General features: G+C 37.0%; 1 protein-coding gene across 3 annotated transcripts in view; it reads right to left on the bottom strand.

Annotated features, from left to right (window-relative positions):
- The window catches only part of NWD2 (NACHT and WD repeat domain containing 2), a 57,994-nt gene that overhangs the window by 19,293 nt on the left and 22,825 nt on the right, over nucleotides 1-15,876 (bottom strand). For 2 of the 3 annotated variants that reach the window (XM_072862829.1, XM_072862830.1), the window contains exon 3: nucleotides 11,393-11,509. In XM_072862829.1, the coding sequence (XP_072718930.1) occupies nucleotides 11,393-11,509 (117 nt within the window). The remainder of the gene's footprint in view (nucleotides 1-11,392; nucleotides 11,510-15,876) is intronic. The other variant, XM_072862831.1, reaches the window with a different exon arrangement.

Below are 15,876 nucleotides of genomic sequence, written 5' to 3'. Positions count from 1 at the left end.
AGGATCTTGTGTATTTATGTATCAGCAGGGATGGGACTGTTGCTTTACATTGTTTGTCCTGTTCAGTTTTTAAGGGAAAAATTATACCATAGAGCAGTATCAAACATTTTCAATTGATTTTTCTCCATACCTAGGTGATAATAATAGTGTCCATACCTCAATCCTTTGGTTGAAGCTTATGGGTCAATACATTTAGTTTTAGAACTTCAGCTGACTGTACAAAACATAAAATAAGAAAATTTTTAATAGAAATTATTGAAGTGAGTAGAAAACTGAAGGCATAATAAAGACATTTCTGTGCTGAGAAATAGATGGTTTTTTTTCGACCTGCCTGGATATGCATTTATGTTTCTTGGCTTGAGGAATGTTGCTGTGCATTGTTTCACAGAGCCATGCCCTAATTTCTCTCTTCCTTTTTTCCTTGGAGGTGCTCCAGAAGTACACTGGGGGGCTACAGGTTTTTCAGAAACTTGAGATGGGTATTGGTTTCAGTTCCATGATAAACAAAAAAGGGCTGTTGAACTACCTGGTAAGAAAACTGACTGGAATTGGGACTGGAAGGATGAGATGCAAGTGCTGAAGTCTTTTGCTGTGAGTAATGTTCCTGACATAAGCTGTAAGAAGAAAATGATGGTGGAGTTACCTGATGCTTAACCTGTCTTTCAGAAAATTAAAGAGAGCAGCCGAATCCAGCTGTAAATGAATCAATTCCCTCAACTCTGAACTTCACCCACAATGCAATATTTTTAAATCTCAAAGCTTTTCCCTAGTGGTAGGAAGATATGAAACAATGATGAGTAATTTCTCAGGACATAGCGGGTAGGAGTTAACAGTTCATCATGCAGAGTGAACGTGCTTCCTCAGAAGAAATTCATGACCTACTTCCCTGATACACTTTGATTCATCAGAACTCTCCTTTCTCCTGGCTGTGAAAGTATCAATGGTCTTCTTCCTCCACACCCTTTCTCCTGTCTTCTACATGATCATGAAGCACCAGTTTAGTTCATTTTGTTGCCTTTTCCTTCACCGTTTGTCATTGCTGGGTCTTTGATCTCCCTGAGCATGGGTGCAGGTGAGAAAATCAGTGAAAAAGAATAAAATTAGGAAAGAGGTCTGTGAATAAAGGTAGGGTAGAGGAAAGACTGGAGAAGATTTTGCCTACCTCTGGCTATAGATTTGAGCTGCTCACTCACTGATTCTCCTCCAAACAAATGTATTATTCTCACTTTGCTCTTTTTTTGAAATTGGGTGGGAGATTTCCTGATGGGCATGTACATTTTTGCTCTCATATAAAGCTCAGGACCTTGCAGGTAACTTCTACTGCAGTCCAGTTTCCTGACAACTCTCTGACAGGTCCCGTAACACTTTATAACAGTGGAGCTGGGTAGAAAAACAAACTACAAGGGCTAGGTTTAATAAAAGACTTTAGCACCCAGCCCAGACTGGAGTCAATAACCTTGCCTGTGGAAATCACTACCCTTCCTACAGGGACTGGGAAAGGCACCTTTCCTGGAAACAGCAAGATCAATCTTGTCTTTTAGAGGAGGGCATGGTGGTGTAACCTCCCCTGCTTTGTAAAATAATCACAACACTCACCCAAGCAGGGAGGAACTGTGAAAGGGTTTGAAATCCTGTCTTGCATCTCATAGGTGAAGGCTGGCTAATGGAGAAAGGCTTCTCCTACTGTTGCTGTTTAATGACGTGCCTTACTGAGCATGCAGGGATGCTGGCATCACGGAGCCAGAAGGGAAGAAGATAACTCTGAGCCTATCGGTGTAGTCAGCTGGGAGAACAGGGCACTGGCTTCTGGACACCAACCCCAGGAGTTAAAAACTAGGACTCCTGCATCCTTACTGCCCTCTTTGGTATGCTTCATATGTAAGAAACCATGCTGCCTCAATGCTGCACCCATGCACCCTCTAAAAAGAAGGGGCCATATATTTGTTTTCTGGGAAATATGATCTTGCTAGTGTTTATCAGAAGGGCTGCTTAGTTTCTAAATTCCTATTTTGGGATGGCATTTAAGTGATAAATGATGAGCCAAAGAACTTAGATTAAGGTAATGTTGACCATGGCAAGAAGAGATGAATTCTGCACCTAAAGGATTAACAGAGAGGCATCTAGTCTGTAGTCACCGCCAAACTTCCAGCAACGGAGGAAGGGTTTTTAGGACTGCAAAACCTATCCAAATCCTACTGTAAGCACATACACACACTCTTTATTGGAAATAAACCTACATATTTATGCTTTTCTGTAACATAATTAAGCTGTGTTTCTCAGTAACATATATAGCCACTACAAAGGTATTAGAAAGTGTTAATTAATTAGCATTATCAGAAGCAGAGATCACTGATGGTATAACGGAGTTTTTAACACCCCTCCTGACTTTAGGAAAACTGAAGCTAGTTGTAACATGATATGACATTTCGCTACAAATTTCTTTTTGCTGTTTTTGTCCCCTTCTTATTAGAGCTAAACAGATTGGTATTTGTTGAGTCTACAAATGAAAACCTAATTTTGTAATTAAATGTCAAGAAAATTATTTCACAACTTGCATAGAATAATACAGTCCCCATGAGCCTGATATGACCCAAGACTGTGTAGTGTGTAGCGAAACACCTAAAACACCATTAATAAACATGTTTTGCAGGGATATAAAATAAATGAAGGCCCAAATTGTTAGTATAAGGGACATTAGCTCTAGCAGATTATAATGCCACCTCTCCACAGCACCCAGAATTTTGTGTTTATCACAGTATGCAAAACAAGTAGCATAATGTAACATCAAATCTGCTTTGCAAGTACACGTGGAATGGCCTATATTATTTATTTTGACTAGTTCCTGGATTTTGATGACTTTTATTTGATTTCTGTATGCTTATGTGCCAATTGTAATGAAACATTCTTTTCTCCAAGCCAGCTGGCATAAGTTTCAGGGCTTGTTATTTGGGACAGTTGGTGGCTGGTACCCTCTGAACAGATACTTTATCAATCTAGGCCTTCAATGAAATGATTAGAAAAGAAAATAAATTATTAGATAATTCCTTGCACAAGAAGAGACATATATAGAAAGAGTATAATTTTCCTTCCCCAGCAATGTTAGCAGTATGATGGCCCAGTAAACTTAAGACTGATGTGGAACTATCAGTCCCTTCTTTATGTTCTTAAATTATTTGTATGTGTTTCCTACTTTTCACATGCTTGGAGGGGAAGAACTGTTTTTTCTGGTTTATTAAAATATTATAAATTTGTAGGGGGCTAGAAAGGACAGTAGCATAGTTGCAGGATGAAAGGAACTAATTCCTATGAAAGGAACTAATAATCTGAACTGTAATAACAGTTCAGGAGAGAAAGAAAAATGTGGAAGGGATCTTCAAAAATGCTGAACTGAAGGAAAAAGACTAAAGCAAGCACTGTCACAGTAGACATTAAAGCTTTCCTTGCCTTCATAAACCACACCCCTTACACACTTGTCAAAGATTGTGGCTGATGAAGAACAGCATTACTTAAGGTATTCAGAGTGTCAACAATCTTTACAGTTAATTCACATCACCAAATATTACAATAAGAATGTTAACCCTGATAATTTAATTTATATTAAATATCAATCCATCTTTTCATAATGTCACCTTCAGGAATGCCACATTTCAAAAACTTTTGTTCTTCAATATTACCCAATATTAGTTTTCCATTTATAATATAGATGAAAAAAAATCACCTTTAAAAATCCTCTTAGCTTTCACTTACCATACTTCTTCAAGAAGGGAACAGGTTAAAATAAAGTCTTACCCATAGTAGCTTTCTATTGGGTATCTTCATGCCTTTTCTAACACTAATTTTTAACTAAAAGGTAATCGGACCTTAAAATAATGGTAAGTGTACAAGGACTAAATACTAAATACTAAATACTGCCTGCAGGTAATAGGTCAAGTCATTAGCTAAATGTTTAAAAATTCTGTAGCAAATCCCCATGGGAAACGAATGAAATATAGCAAAGAACATCAGGTCATGACACTTCTCTCAATAAAAACACGATCTTGCCTATGCCATGCAATGGCATGACTGAGAGGCAGAGTATATGCTCTGCAAGAGCATGTGGCCAGGCGATGCGCTGTTTTTCCAGCCATGAGTAGCACTACTATTCTAAATTATTTTTAAACAGTTTTAAGCATTAAAGTAATTTCTATACTATGCAAAGTAGTTAACAAGAAAAGAACATGTAGTTTACTCATGATAATTACAGTCTCCATAGCATTCTAAGCAAGTATTCTCCACTTCATTTTTTTGAGGTGGAATGGAATAAAAAGTTACTCTGTGAGGTCTTCCAGTTATGAAAGAAAGAAGCACATGATAATTAGCTGCTACATGGCATGCTAACACAACAGTAACTCCAAAAAAAGCACCTAAAAAAGCACCTTGCACTGAAAGCAAATATTTTAAGAGAAAAGAGGCAATACCTTATGGATGCATACCAGCATCACTATGAAGAACACTGATACTGTCTCTTATTTTACTTCTGTAAATTAGTATCTTTCATTGAAGAAAAAAGGATCCTGTGAAATTATACACTCTGATTATCTTAAAAAAACAGACCCAGCTACTGCTAGCTGGATTTAACAATAATCAGACTGAAAAGTGAACTAGTTACTTTGTGGGTAGGTGTTTGTTTCTGGATCTGTTATTGGAGAACCAAAGGATCGCTGAAGTGAATCTCTGTATTTCAGAAAAGGGAAGGTATATACCCTAGGTGCAAGCAATAGCATTAAGAGTTCTCTTTGAACTTATCAACTGCCTGCTAAATACTGTAAAGTATGCTCTTTCTTTACACAGAAATAGAATTGCAAGGTTTAGGATTTGCCCCCCCCCCACTTCTGCAGAATAGCCAATGTTGGCTTTCTGATCTAGAGTTTCATTTGTAGAACAGACCATTACATCTAGCTGATTACAATACTACCTCAGAAGATGGTTTGGTAAAGCTCTTGAGGGTCAAGAGAAAATAAATCTCATAAATCTCATGCAGCCTATTTCTTCCTCTACACATTATACATAGAATGATGGAAATTTGAGTTCATCCTAATCTTGTTCTCACTAATATGGTCATTTATATTAAATATAATACTTAACTTTTCTGGACGGCAGCACCAAAAATTCTATTTATGTCAAGAAAAAGAAATACAGTGACTTAGCAGAAAATATATACAGTCTTCTGAGTGTAGGCTGAAAATGCAAGCTATTCTAAGACTACATCAAAAACCATACAATTTCTATGTTCTATGGAAAAGCTGCCTGATGAATCTTGTAGCTATTTTCAATGGGATATGTTTAAAAAATCGGTAAGCAATTTTAGACCCTAGATTTTAGATTTAGAGAATCAGAGATGATTCACAGGAAAATACATTCCCAGCCCTAAAGCAGATCAAGGAACTCACTTACAATAGCTTAATCATATAACATCACCCTGTGCTTGATTCCATTCTGTGTGCATGTGTGTTGTTCAGGGACAAACAACATGGAAAGGGATATACACCTTTTGCCTGTTAGTCTGGAGGCTGTGAAAGATGACCAAGGCTTGCTGAGACAAGTTGCATACTATGTCTTTAAAATTTAATTACTTTTTTCTATTTTGAAGGATTTAAAAAAATATACAAAGCTCTACTTTGACATTCACAGAAAAATCTTTCCTGTTGGCCAAGTCCATCTAAACCAGGATTAGTGTCCGCAGGCATATACTTCACTTCAGATTAATGCCAACAAGTCCTATGGAGCCATTCCTGATATGCTGTATGACCCCAACCCCACTTATGTTAGAGGAAGTTCTTATTTGGAGAGGTTTTGAATCAGATGTGGAGTGAGAAGAAAATTCATAGCTGATATTTGTTTCTTGGAATATACTTTATTGGGAGAGGTGGGCTGTTGTGCCACGTCTGGTTCTAGCTATTTCTCCTCATTCACTTAAAAACTATATATAGAGCTGCTTCCTTGAGGAAAATCAAATTCTAAAATGTACCAAGCACATGTAACTTCTGCTGAATTCCCAAGGAGCACTGGGTGCTTAGCATTCCCCCTAAACTGGCTGTTTTACTATAGGCCCATTTGACTGACTTTAGCCTCCCTAACTCAAAATGTGTGGCAATTTTCCCAGGACAGCAAAAGTGAAAGGTAACTCAGGTGTTCCAGAACCTGTATATATTCAGTTTTCACATTAGGAATAAACCCTAAAGTAACACCAGAACTGAAATGGGAGTCGAGGAGATTCAGCACAGCTGGAGTAATATAATTTGGAATTTTCTCTGAGCTGGAATGCGCTCAGAATTAATTATCAGCCATTTGTACTAAGCAAAGAGAACCAAGTAGCAGTGTACTTCATGCAATGATTAAAGCATGCATTATCCTGTAGGAACAAAAAGATCCAGAGATGTAAAAAACATTTCACTCCTCAATTTACTATATTTTGTCTTCAATTTCAGGGTGATTTAAGGACATGCCAAATACTGTAAATTGCTAATATTCTTTTAAAATCCTACTGGAATCCCAGTTTTATAATGCTAGGTCTTCTTTAATAGTTCATAAATGCTGAAATTAACAACAAGCTGTCAATACTTTGAGAGGCATAATGTAAATTACAATGTCTGTTCAGAGTAGGTAGAAAATGTTTTTACTATACTTTGGACCAGATGATTTGAATGATGGGTGGGGAGAATCTCTTAGGTTTGTACAAACCCAAACATATTTAATTGAGCAAACCCTTACAGGCGACAAACTAACATTTCATTTCCATTTCTCCCTTTCATTTTACAATTTTTCAGGACGTACTCATGCAAGAACATCAGTTCAGGCAGAGACTGTGTGGTGCCGCACAGATGGAAGAGAGCACCCACGTGTTATAACTTGCAGGGTGTGTTTGAAGAGAAGTGCAGAGAAGCCTGCCAGTTCTCTCATCTGCACTAAGGCGTAATCAACAGCAGGTTAGTACTGGAGTATTAGTTAGGGAATTCCGATAAAAGGGCAGTAAACTTATGCTGCAAATAATCACTATAGACTAACAACATCCTAAATAGCTCAAGGCCTTCATTGATATCAAGCGCTGTACTTGGGTTCCTAAATTAGCAATCTAACTCCTAGTGGCTCCTCGCTGTTAATGGAGAAACAGTCATCCAGAAGATGACTCGGATATTACTTGGAGGTACTTATATCTTTCTATTAGTTGTTGAAGGTGTTGAGACTAGGTCCGTAATAGGTGAATCCTGTTCGTGATCAGTACTAGTTGTGGGATGATAATATAACCTTTATTGTCACCCTACCATCCTGTCTGTATTGCCACCTCTTATGAATTTACTAGGAAACATAACCCAACAATATGTAAAGGTTCCAGTGTTGCACTGAATGTATTTTGTCTTTGGTATCTTTATGCAATGCAGAGTTTAAGCAGTTCACAATGTAATAAATATACTGCATTTCTGTCTCCCCATGTAGATTCCAGAGACAACCAGTATGATTTCTGCATAAAATTTGTACAGAAAGTATTTTTCCCACAGAAACAGTACTTTTCGCCTCATAAATAAATCTTGATAAATTATTCTGTAGATCAAAAATAGAATGATATGTATTTACCTACAGTAAAGGCTATGAGTTTTTAAATGATCACATATAATAAGCACTGATTTTACACAGCAAAAACCCAACCAACCAAAAAAACCCATCCTAACCAAAAACCAAACAACTCCCCTCTCCCTTAATTGGATCAAGTGTTGATAGAGCTCAGGCAGTAGGTAATAGGGGGACTGTACATTCCCAAAGACAGTGTCACAGGAAATGAATTACCCATTTTTTTCAGAACTGCTTCCTCCTTTGTGTTTATGAATATGTGTTCATTTGGATTTTGTTGTTTTGTATCTGAAGAAAAGCTTAGGACTTCCAACTTACGCACTGCACTAATTTAAGAACTGCATTTCATGTTCTCTCCATCTGATATCACAATGCAGGTACAAAGTGCCATAAGGAAACACTTTCTAAAATCAATCCATCTCTGCTAGTTAATTCTGAGTAGTCCGATTTAATCCCAGATCTGTGTCTGAATTAAAAAAGCAGTAATTCAAAAGTAAAAAAAATACCCAGCTGAATGGAAGTGGCGCATTTTATAGAACTTTCTCAAGAAATGGGAAGTTGCCCAAAGCCTGCAGTGCCAAAGTCAGTTTTTAATTATGTTACTATAAATTAAAACTAATTATACTTGTTGGAGCAGAATCATCTTCGATTTGTGTTGTAAATTAAATAAATCCCATCCCACTAAGGTACAACAGAGCAAAAAGCAAATGTATATAAAGAGATTTCTGTAGTTTTGCCAGTCTAGTCATTGGGAGAGCTATTACTCTGGCCCATACTAGGAAAACCTGGAATAAATATTGAAGTTGTTGGCTCACTGCAACCTCTTTGCTAACTGTTTTGTTCTGTTTAAAATTTCTGATTTGGCTTGATTTCTTTCCTTAGGAACAATATCAGGCAGGTAGTTCTTAACAGCTTCAAAATTCTGAGCTGCTAAAATATGCAGCAATGGTACATGACGAGGTTTCCTTCATTGTCAGAGAGTTTAGAACACCCATGTCTAAGGACACTGGGTGTTGCTACAGGAAACATGCCATGCCTTTCTGTTCCAACTCTGTTTTTTCATCAAAGGGAAGATAAAAAGTAGAAAAATAAACCCAGAAAACTAAATTTAGTCACGTAAGATGGAAGCTACCCAAACTCTCTAGAGATCTGGGCCAATGTGTGCTTGTGAAAAGCAGTGTCATGTCAGCATCAAACCCAGCCCAGACTCAGTACTCCAAGTGCCGGGCTCTTTACGGTCCAGCGCTGAGGATGGCCTTTGTTTCGCAGGGCTCTGAAGCTAAATAGCAGAGTGAGGCAAGCAGGTGAATGAAACAGAGCCAGCGAGATGGTTGTAAGGGTGTGATAAAAGTACAGAACAACACATGCTACAGCTTGCTCTTTGTCTAATCTTTGGCATGGAGAGAAGTGATTTCCAGCCTTCACAGCAGGCAGTGTTTTGTATCCCTTCCGTCACCATGGGATTCTGTGATTTCAGTTCTCTAAATCTTTAAAATTCTTCCCTTAAAAAAAAAATAATCAAGAACTTGCAGTTTTTTCAGAACTCTCTCTGCCTTATTATGAGAAGTCTAAGAATTAGAGTTCACTTACCTACGTTTAGGTATAGAGGAGAAGTCTACCTTTTCTAAATTATTTTCTTAGCAAATATACTATAAGAAAGAAAATTTGGAATAGCAAAGGCATGGTCTTAAAATTGTTTTCCATTGAAGTCTAACATCAAAACACAGGTTAATAAGTTGGAATTAAAGCTGTCAAAGTGGCAGGTGTCCTTTGATGTCTGAGTGACAAGCATTTCCACTACCCTTCCAGTTGCAATAAGCAAATGACTACGGAGAGGACAATCAGTAGGATATCAGTAGTAAACAGAAGCAATGTTTTTTTACTTTCAGACCAATCCTTGAAAACTTGTAGTAAAGACATGCAATAGCAAAATGCTTGTAATTTAGTAAAACTTACATTAATGATTAGTATAATAATTGACAAAATTAGTTAAGTAGGCACATTTACTTGAAAACATTCAGGCTGATGGATAGATACTGAACAAGTCTGTCTTTCGCCCTGTATGCTCTGGTACTTCTACAGCACTTGAATGAATCTGGAACTGAATTTATCTAATGTAGGCAGGATATCTATTTTTTTCTCTGCAAGCATTTTGCCTTAAAATAATGTTGGTTGTCTTCTTGGACACAAATGAAGAGTTTTATAGAGGTTAATTTAACTTGAGACTTATCCTAATATCTCTGCAATCCTACAACTATGCATAGAAAAATAATTGTCATACATCCCCCATTTATTTTGCACAAAGATGGAGCCTCAAGACAGCTGATAAAGAATGAAATATGTTTTGGAATAATATAAATACTTATCTTTTAGAGAAGTATCCTTGATCATAGCAAATCCTACTCATTGTGGCCGTTTTTGTACTTTCACTGAAGTCTCCCTTGCACATAGTACTTCTCATACACAAAATAAACCCACATTCTTCCCAAATCATCTTGTCTTTTGTTTTGATGCTTTAATAGATGCTGTTAAGTATGTAGTATATATCGCTGAATAGCCAATCTCATTAGAGAGATTCTCTATCTAGATCTACCCAGAAAGTTAAAGAACAGCTTTACTCTTCACAGATAAAGAGGATATGCTACTCTCTAAACAGCTGGGAAAAAGCATTTATCAAAAGTCATGTATTTTTTGTCTATGCACTGAAAACTAATACAGTCAGCATACCATGCACTAAACTGGTCTTTAAATATTTTTCAAGTTAACTATGTTCATTTCAAAGCGTGGTACAAATCTTTCTAAGCACAGAAGAAAGAGAAAAAAATGCACTACTCTGAATTGTATATTTAATACAACATCAGTGACAGCAAAATCTATTGTATATGATTCACTGGAAGGGAGAAAAGCATACCTGGCAGAACTTTATATACACAGCCTACTCCCAGTGCCTCTCAGCTATTAGAACCCTACCCAATGTTTGGCATGACTTCATAAATTCATACTGCTTCAGCTGTAAAAGCTGTGAGGGGTAGCTGAAGACTGTTGAGCTTGATGTAAAACAAAAGGTTCATCTACAGAAAAAGACCTCTCTGACATTAAAATAAACATGTAAAACTTTATAAACCACTCCTGTAAAAGTGGTTTGGTCTCTCCTTTAGGCCTAATAGGAAAAGCCAGTGAAGATCTATCTTTTTTGCCAGCTTTACTGACTCTTGAAGAATCCTAAAAGCAACGCTTGTTCTGGCAACAGTAAAGAGAAGGCAGAGACAAAGACTCAGAACCTCCTCAGGTTGTCACCGACCTCCAGCCTTTTCACACTCTAATACCTGGCACCCTAACTTGCCCTGGGTTTACGACACAAACCAGCAAAATGCAGATCAGAACAGAGAGTTCTTTGCTGCTGCTGTGCTTTTGTAAGTAAGTCCTTCTATGCCAGCCAATAATGCATGTGTGAGAAGTGCAAGAATTAATTAGTGGTGGCCTCCTTAAAGAAGTAGTCCCTACTTCTGCTGTGACAGTAGTACAGTCATACCTTGTGGTTTCTAAACCCATCTCGCTGTGGGGACTGATCATGAAAGATCCTTCTTTCCTCTCCACTAATACTGAGTAATCACTGTTAATCTACAGTGCTGTATAGGGAAACATTTGGATGCAGTATAGCAAATGTACAGCGAGGAATATCAAATATTTCAGAAAGAAGAAAAGTTCATTTGTTACTGAATCATGCATGTTAGGATAGCTAACATTATATTTTTGTTGTAAAGTAAAACATTATTTTTATACCCACAACAAAACATGGACCTGCAGAACTTTTCAAGCAATCTTCTAACAGCTTCATACGAGTCTTTTGCAGCTCAGGACTGTCCCATTCGTCTGCTTCGACTCCCCAGTATAAGTCTATGACCTGGAAAACAGTATGCAACATTGTTACTTTATCATATGCCCTTTCTACCTACCAAAATAAAAATTAGCTTTGTCCATATTTGGTGTCCTGCTAAGCATTGCTCTGCAGTGCAGTAAAAGGCAATAAGGTCTATAGCCAGTCCTTACACAGACTAGCAGGGTTTCCTTAGGTAAATGACAATTCAAGCCTCTTATTTTCCCTCCCAGACAGTCCCTCCTGGGACAGTCTCTCATTTCATATTCATATTTTTTTGCAGAGATTAGCATGACAAGATCTTGATTTGATGTAGTCTTTATTTGGTACTAGATTGCATATAATGGATAGGTAAGAATAATGACAAAAGCATTGATAAAATCCTGGCTGCATGGAAATTAATGGGAGTTTTGCTGTGGATCACAGTCAAGACCATGACTTGACACCCTGTGTCACTTGTATCCACAGGATATAAACTCATCCTGTGCACATGGCTCAAAAGAAAGAATATGTGCGGTTCTGTAATATTGTACTTCCTTTGTTAGCTGGTCTTTGTTACTTTGGAAGCAGAGATTGTATAGATATGCAATGGCAGACAGCTTGCTGTCCAGCCTTTCATCTGTAGCTACAGACTCAGTTTTGTGATGGTAATTAGTTGCAAACAAACTCCTGGAAGAAACTGGAATATGGATGTTAAACTTATTTGAAGAAATTAAGTGATGAAGTATGATTTCACTACACATTTTAACTAAAAGGCTGAATTCTTACTGTGGGAAATTGAATTTAAAAGAATAGGGATCATATGTATGCATTTCTTTTGGAATAAAACTTATGGTACATGCTACTACTCTCTCATTTAAGCTACTATTGATTGTTAGCATCATGTATGTAACTTGAACAAAAAAAAGTCCAAATGGATAGTTAAAAAAAAAAATCAAAATTGTATTAAGACATTAATATATTACAATAGTTTATAGTAATATTATTTGTACTGTGGACGCACTCTGCTGTTTCCATAAGAAACAGAATCACAAAACTAGCTGTTGTCTAAACAGATCATAAAATCAGCCTGAAGACCTAACATAAGAACTAATAATGGGTTGATGTAAAAGTAAAATTCACCAGTTTACAGTTGGTTAATTTCCTTGGAAAATTTCTCATAACAATAAATGCCAAGGTTTAAAGACCTAATCCTTGAAGTATTTATGCCCATGTTTAATTTCACTACCAACAGTCTCATTGGTTATTTCTGCCAGAAAAGTTTGGGATGCGTGTCAGTGTTTGCTGGAGTAGGCCAAACACGAGAGGTAATGTGCCATCTGACTGATGATGAGTGAAATAGCCCAATGTATAGAATGCACTGTAGCTTACACTGCCATGAAAATACATTTAATATCTTCTTTTTTTACAGAAACTCTGCTCCAAAACTTTGCTGGAACAAGCAGCTTCTGCTTTACAAAACTGCATCTCAAACAGCCTTCCTATTTCCCTCATTTGCACTGATTTCTTCTCTGTCCTTTTCTCTTTTAGTCTCATTAGGAAAAAAGTGTTCCCTTCGTCCTCTCTCCCTTCTGTTATTTATCTATACGACTTCATTATTGAACTTCACATTGTATTCAGCTGTCTGATTACTTGAATGATGTATGATAGAGCTTAAGTGTTCTAGTCATAAAATTAGAGCATCTTAGCATACAGTCAAAAATATTTGAATTACTGGTTGAATGAATTTATTGTGCTGCTCAAGTTCATCTGAAACATAAAAGCAATTTCTATTTTAATTAACTGTTCAGAAATCACATTAATTCTGTAAATGTGAAGAGGAAGTTCTCTGGAATAGCAGATATTGTAGGGGCTCAGCGGCTGCCTTCTGTGTGTTATAACGTTATAGATTATTTTTATGGGGTAACACAATTTTGGCACATAGTATCTTAACATGTTATAATTTTGCCCTGCAAGAGGAAATATTTTAGCCATCAAACCTCTGAAAACACCAAGAATTTCAAAATGAGGGGCTTATCGGTTGTTCTTTACGCTAACTAAAATAAACAGGATTTACAAAATTAAAGAAATGGAACAAGAAGACAACTGTATCTGATGCTGAAGTATATTTTTACTTATACTTGGAAAAACTGTGTGACAAACAAAACACCCACTCTAACTTTCAGTAAGGCTGCCAAGGTGAGATGACAACCAGTGCTCTGTGCGAGAGCTGCTTACACACAGTGGACTGACCCTGGTCTAGTTCAGTTCCACACTAGCCACCTAACGGAGACTTTTCATTCATAATTCAGTGTTTCCTTTTGCTTATTTTAGCTTTTGTCCTACCAATCTTACAGTTTCACAGATTTTTATATGGAAATGAAATAATTTTATCTTTATCGCTTCCAAGTGCTTAAAAAAACACTAAAAAATGTCATTCATGCAAAATTCCACTTTCCTTCTAGCATATATCACATGGTGAAAATTATTTGAAACAGTTCATTGTTCCCAAGAAGAAAAGAGTATGCTGCTACTTAACTATGGTTAGTTATCCTCCAAAAATCTTCTGTTACAACTACTTTCTTTAACCTCTCTGTCCTCCCCTAAAAAAATACTGTATTTCAGATACAAAACACTATGCACTCTGGAAGTCGTCTTCTCAGCTTACTTGCCTTCTGTCTTCACCAATACCTGTTTTTCAGAAATATTTTCTGATTCAATTGAAAAGGAAGTCCATCGAGCAAACAAATTCATAGAGTGATTGCATATATTCAGTTCTGCTTCCACACACATGGCTGTTATGTTCCCTAACAGCTCCCACCAACTTGAGGACGCCTGACAGATCTCATGCTTTGCAACAACTGCAACACTTATCGGTGCAGCCAGATGACTCAGCGGAAGCTGGAGCAATGAATGTACTCAAATGCATTTCATTTGGGTCATGATTTATCAGGAAGAGGGCGTCTTCAGGACACCCTATATTATAGCGCATTTGTGGTAGTCACACGCAAGGTAGTTCTTGTTTGGTCAGTAGAAGATTATGTATCAGGATGAAAAGTTATGTGTTCTGCTCTGTACAGGGAAATATAAATTTATCCCTGCATCTGAAAATTACATAATACTTTCTTGACACCACTGCACTAAAAACTGTCATCTTGATTTTGCATGCTAACCTAAGAAACTCAATGTATCAGGAACGGAAAAGGCAAAAAAAAAGTTTTGATAAAGTCTAACTCAAAGCCTCCTCCAAAATGCTTTACTACTTTCCCTTGGTAATTTTTTGTACAAATTTTCCTACTTTGCTTCCAAAGAAATGTGATAGCTTTCTAGCTGTTTTCAGAAATGTGTCAGTGGAGCTGTCTCTCAGACCTCCTATCATGTAAGGATGCTCCTGGTGTTGAAACTACATAATAAAATAATTTGCTTCCATGAGTATCAACTAGAGTAAACTTAATTATTCCTCCCCTAGAGACCACATTGCAATGCATTTGAAGAAAGACATGTTTCCTCTCACAAACAATTCAGTGGATTATGATCTACTTGGAACAGACATTTTTCTCCTGTCACTGAATGTCTCCTCAAAGATGACTGAGAAATAAAGAGTTTATATTTTCCATTAATATCACATCGTAGTAACAGGATATCTTTTGCTATTCCTTGCATGTACCACTGCAGCTGGGACTTCCCAATCAGCTGATGAGCTAGGACCTTCAGATGAAATTCTTTTATAGCCATAATCAAAAATCACTCTGGAATTTACCACCATGCAGATTCAGCAACTCCACTGTGACTCAGGGAATTAAAACCAAATATCCTAATTTAAGAACTTGTTATTTTGATTAAAAACCAGCTGCATGTGCATCAAGAATAATACACTGGGAGGAACAGGATGTTGCATAAAAGGCAGTAGCTGTTTCCAAGTAAGCTACACTCTGGAGACCTGAGGTTTTGGGGTCACTAAGACGGGAGGTTAATACTAGTATGTGAGGAAGGCTTGAGAATGTAGAACCAGAATTTTTGAAAAACTGAACAACATTTTTACATCGCACACTGTATTTGTTTCTCTTAGCAGAGAGCCAGTTCCAGGCCTGCTGACATATATGGGACTTTACTGGATGACTTTACTGGACTGTGAATTAGGATATACCTGACTTAAAAGTACCAGTGACTTTAACTGTGATGTCAAACTCATGTGTTTTAAGTCAAATGCAACTGTATTTATTACCAGTTGGCTCTTACCAAAGATGTGGATGGGTCTATGTCTTCCATAACACAAAGGAAAACATGAACTGACTGAAGCAATGGGAATTTTACCATTGACATTAAAGGAAGCAAATTCCATAGTATATAATCACAATAGAAATGTTCCACATCCAATTCATTTTGGTAATCAGTTTCAATATTCACCTGGTTAA

The sequence above is a fragment of the Ciconia boyciana genome, chromosome 5 (genome assembly GCF_034638445.1).
Source record: "Ciconia boyciana chromosome 5, ASM3463844v1, whole genome shotgun sequence".
NCBI classification, from domain to species: domain Eukaryota; kingdom Metazoa; phylum Chordata; class Aves; order Ciconiiformes; family Ciconiidae; genus Ciconia; species Ciconia boyciana.
This window is presented reverse-complemented; position numbering and strand designations above follow the sequence as displayed.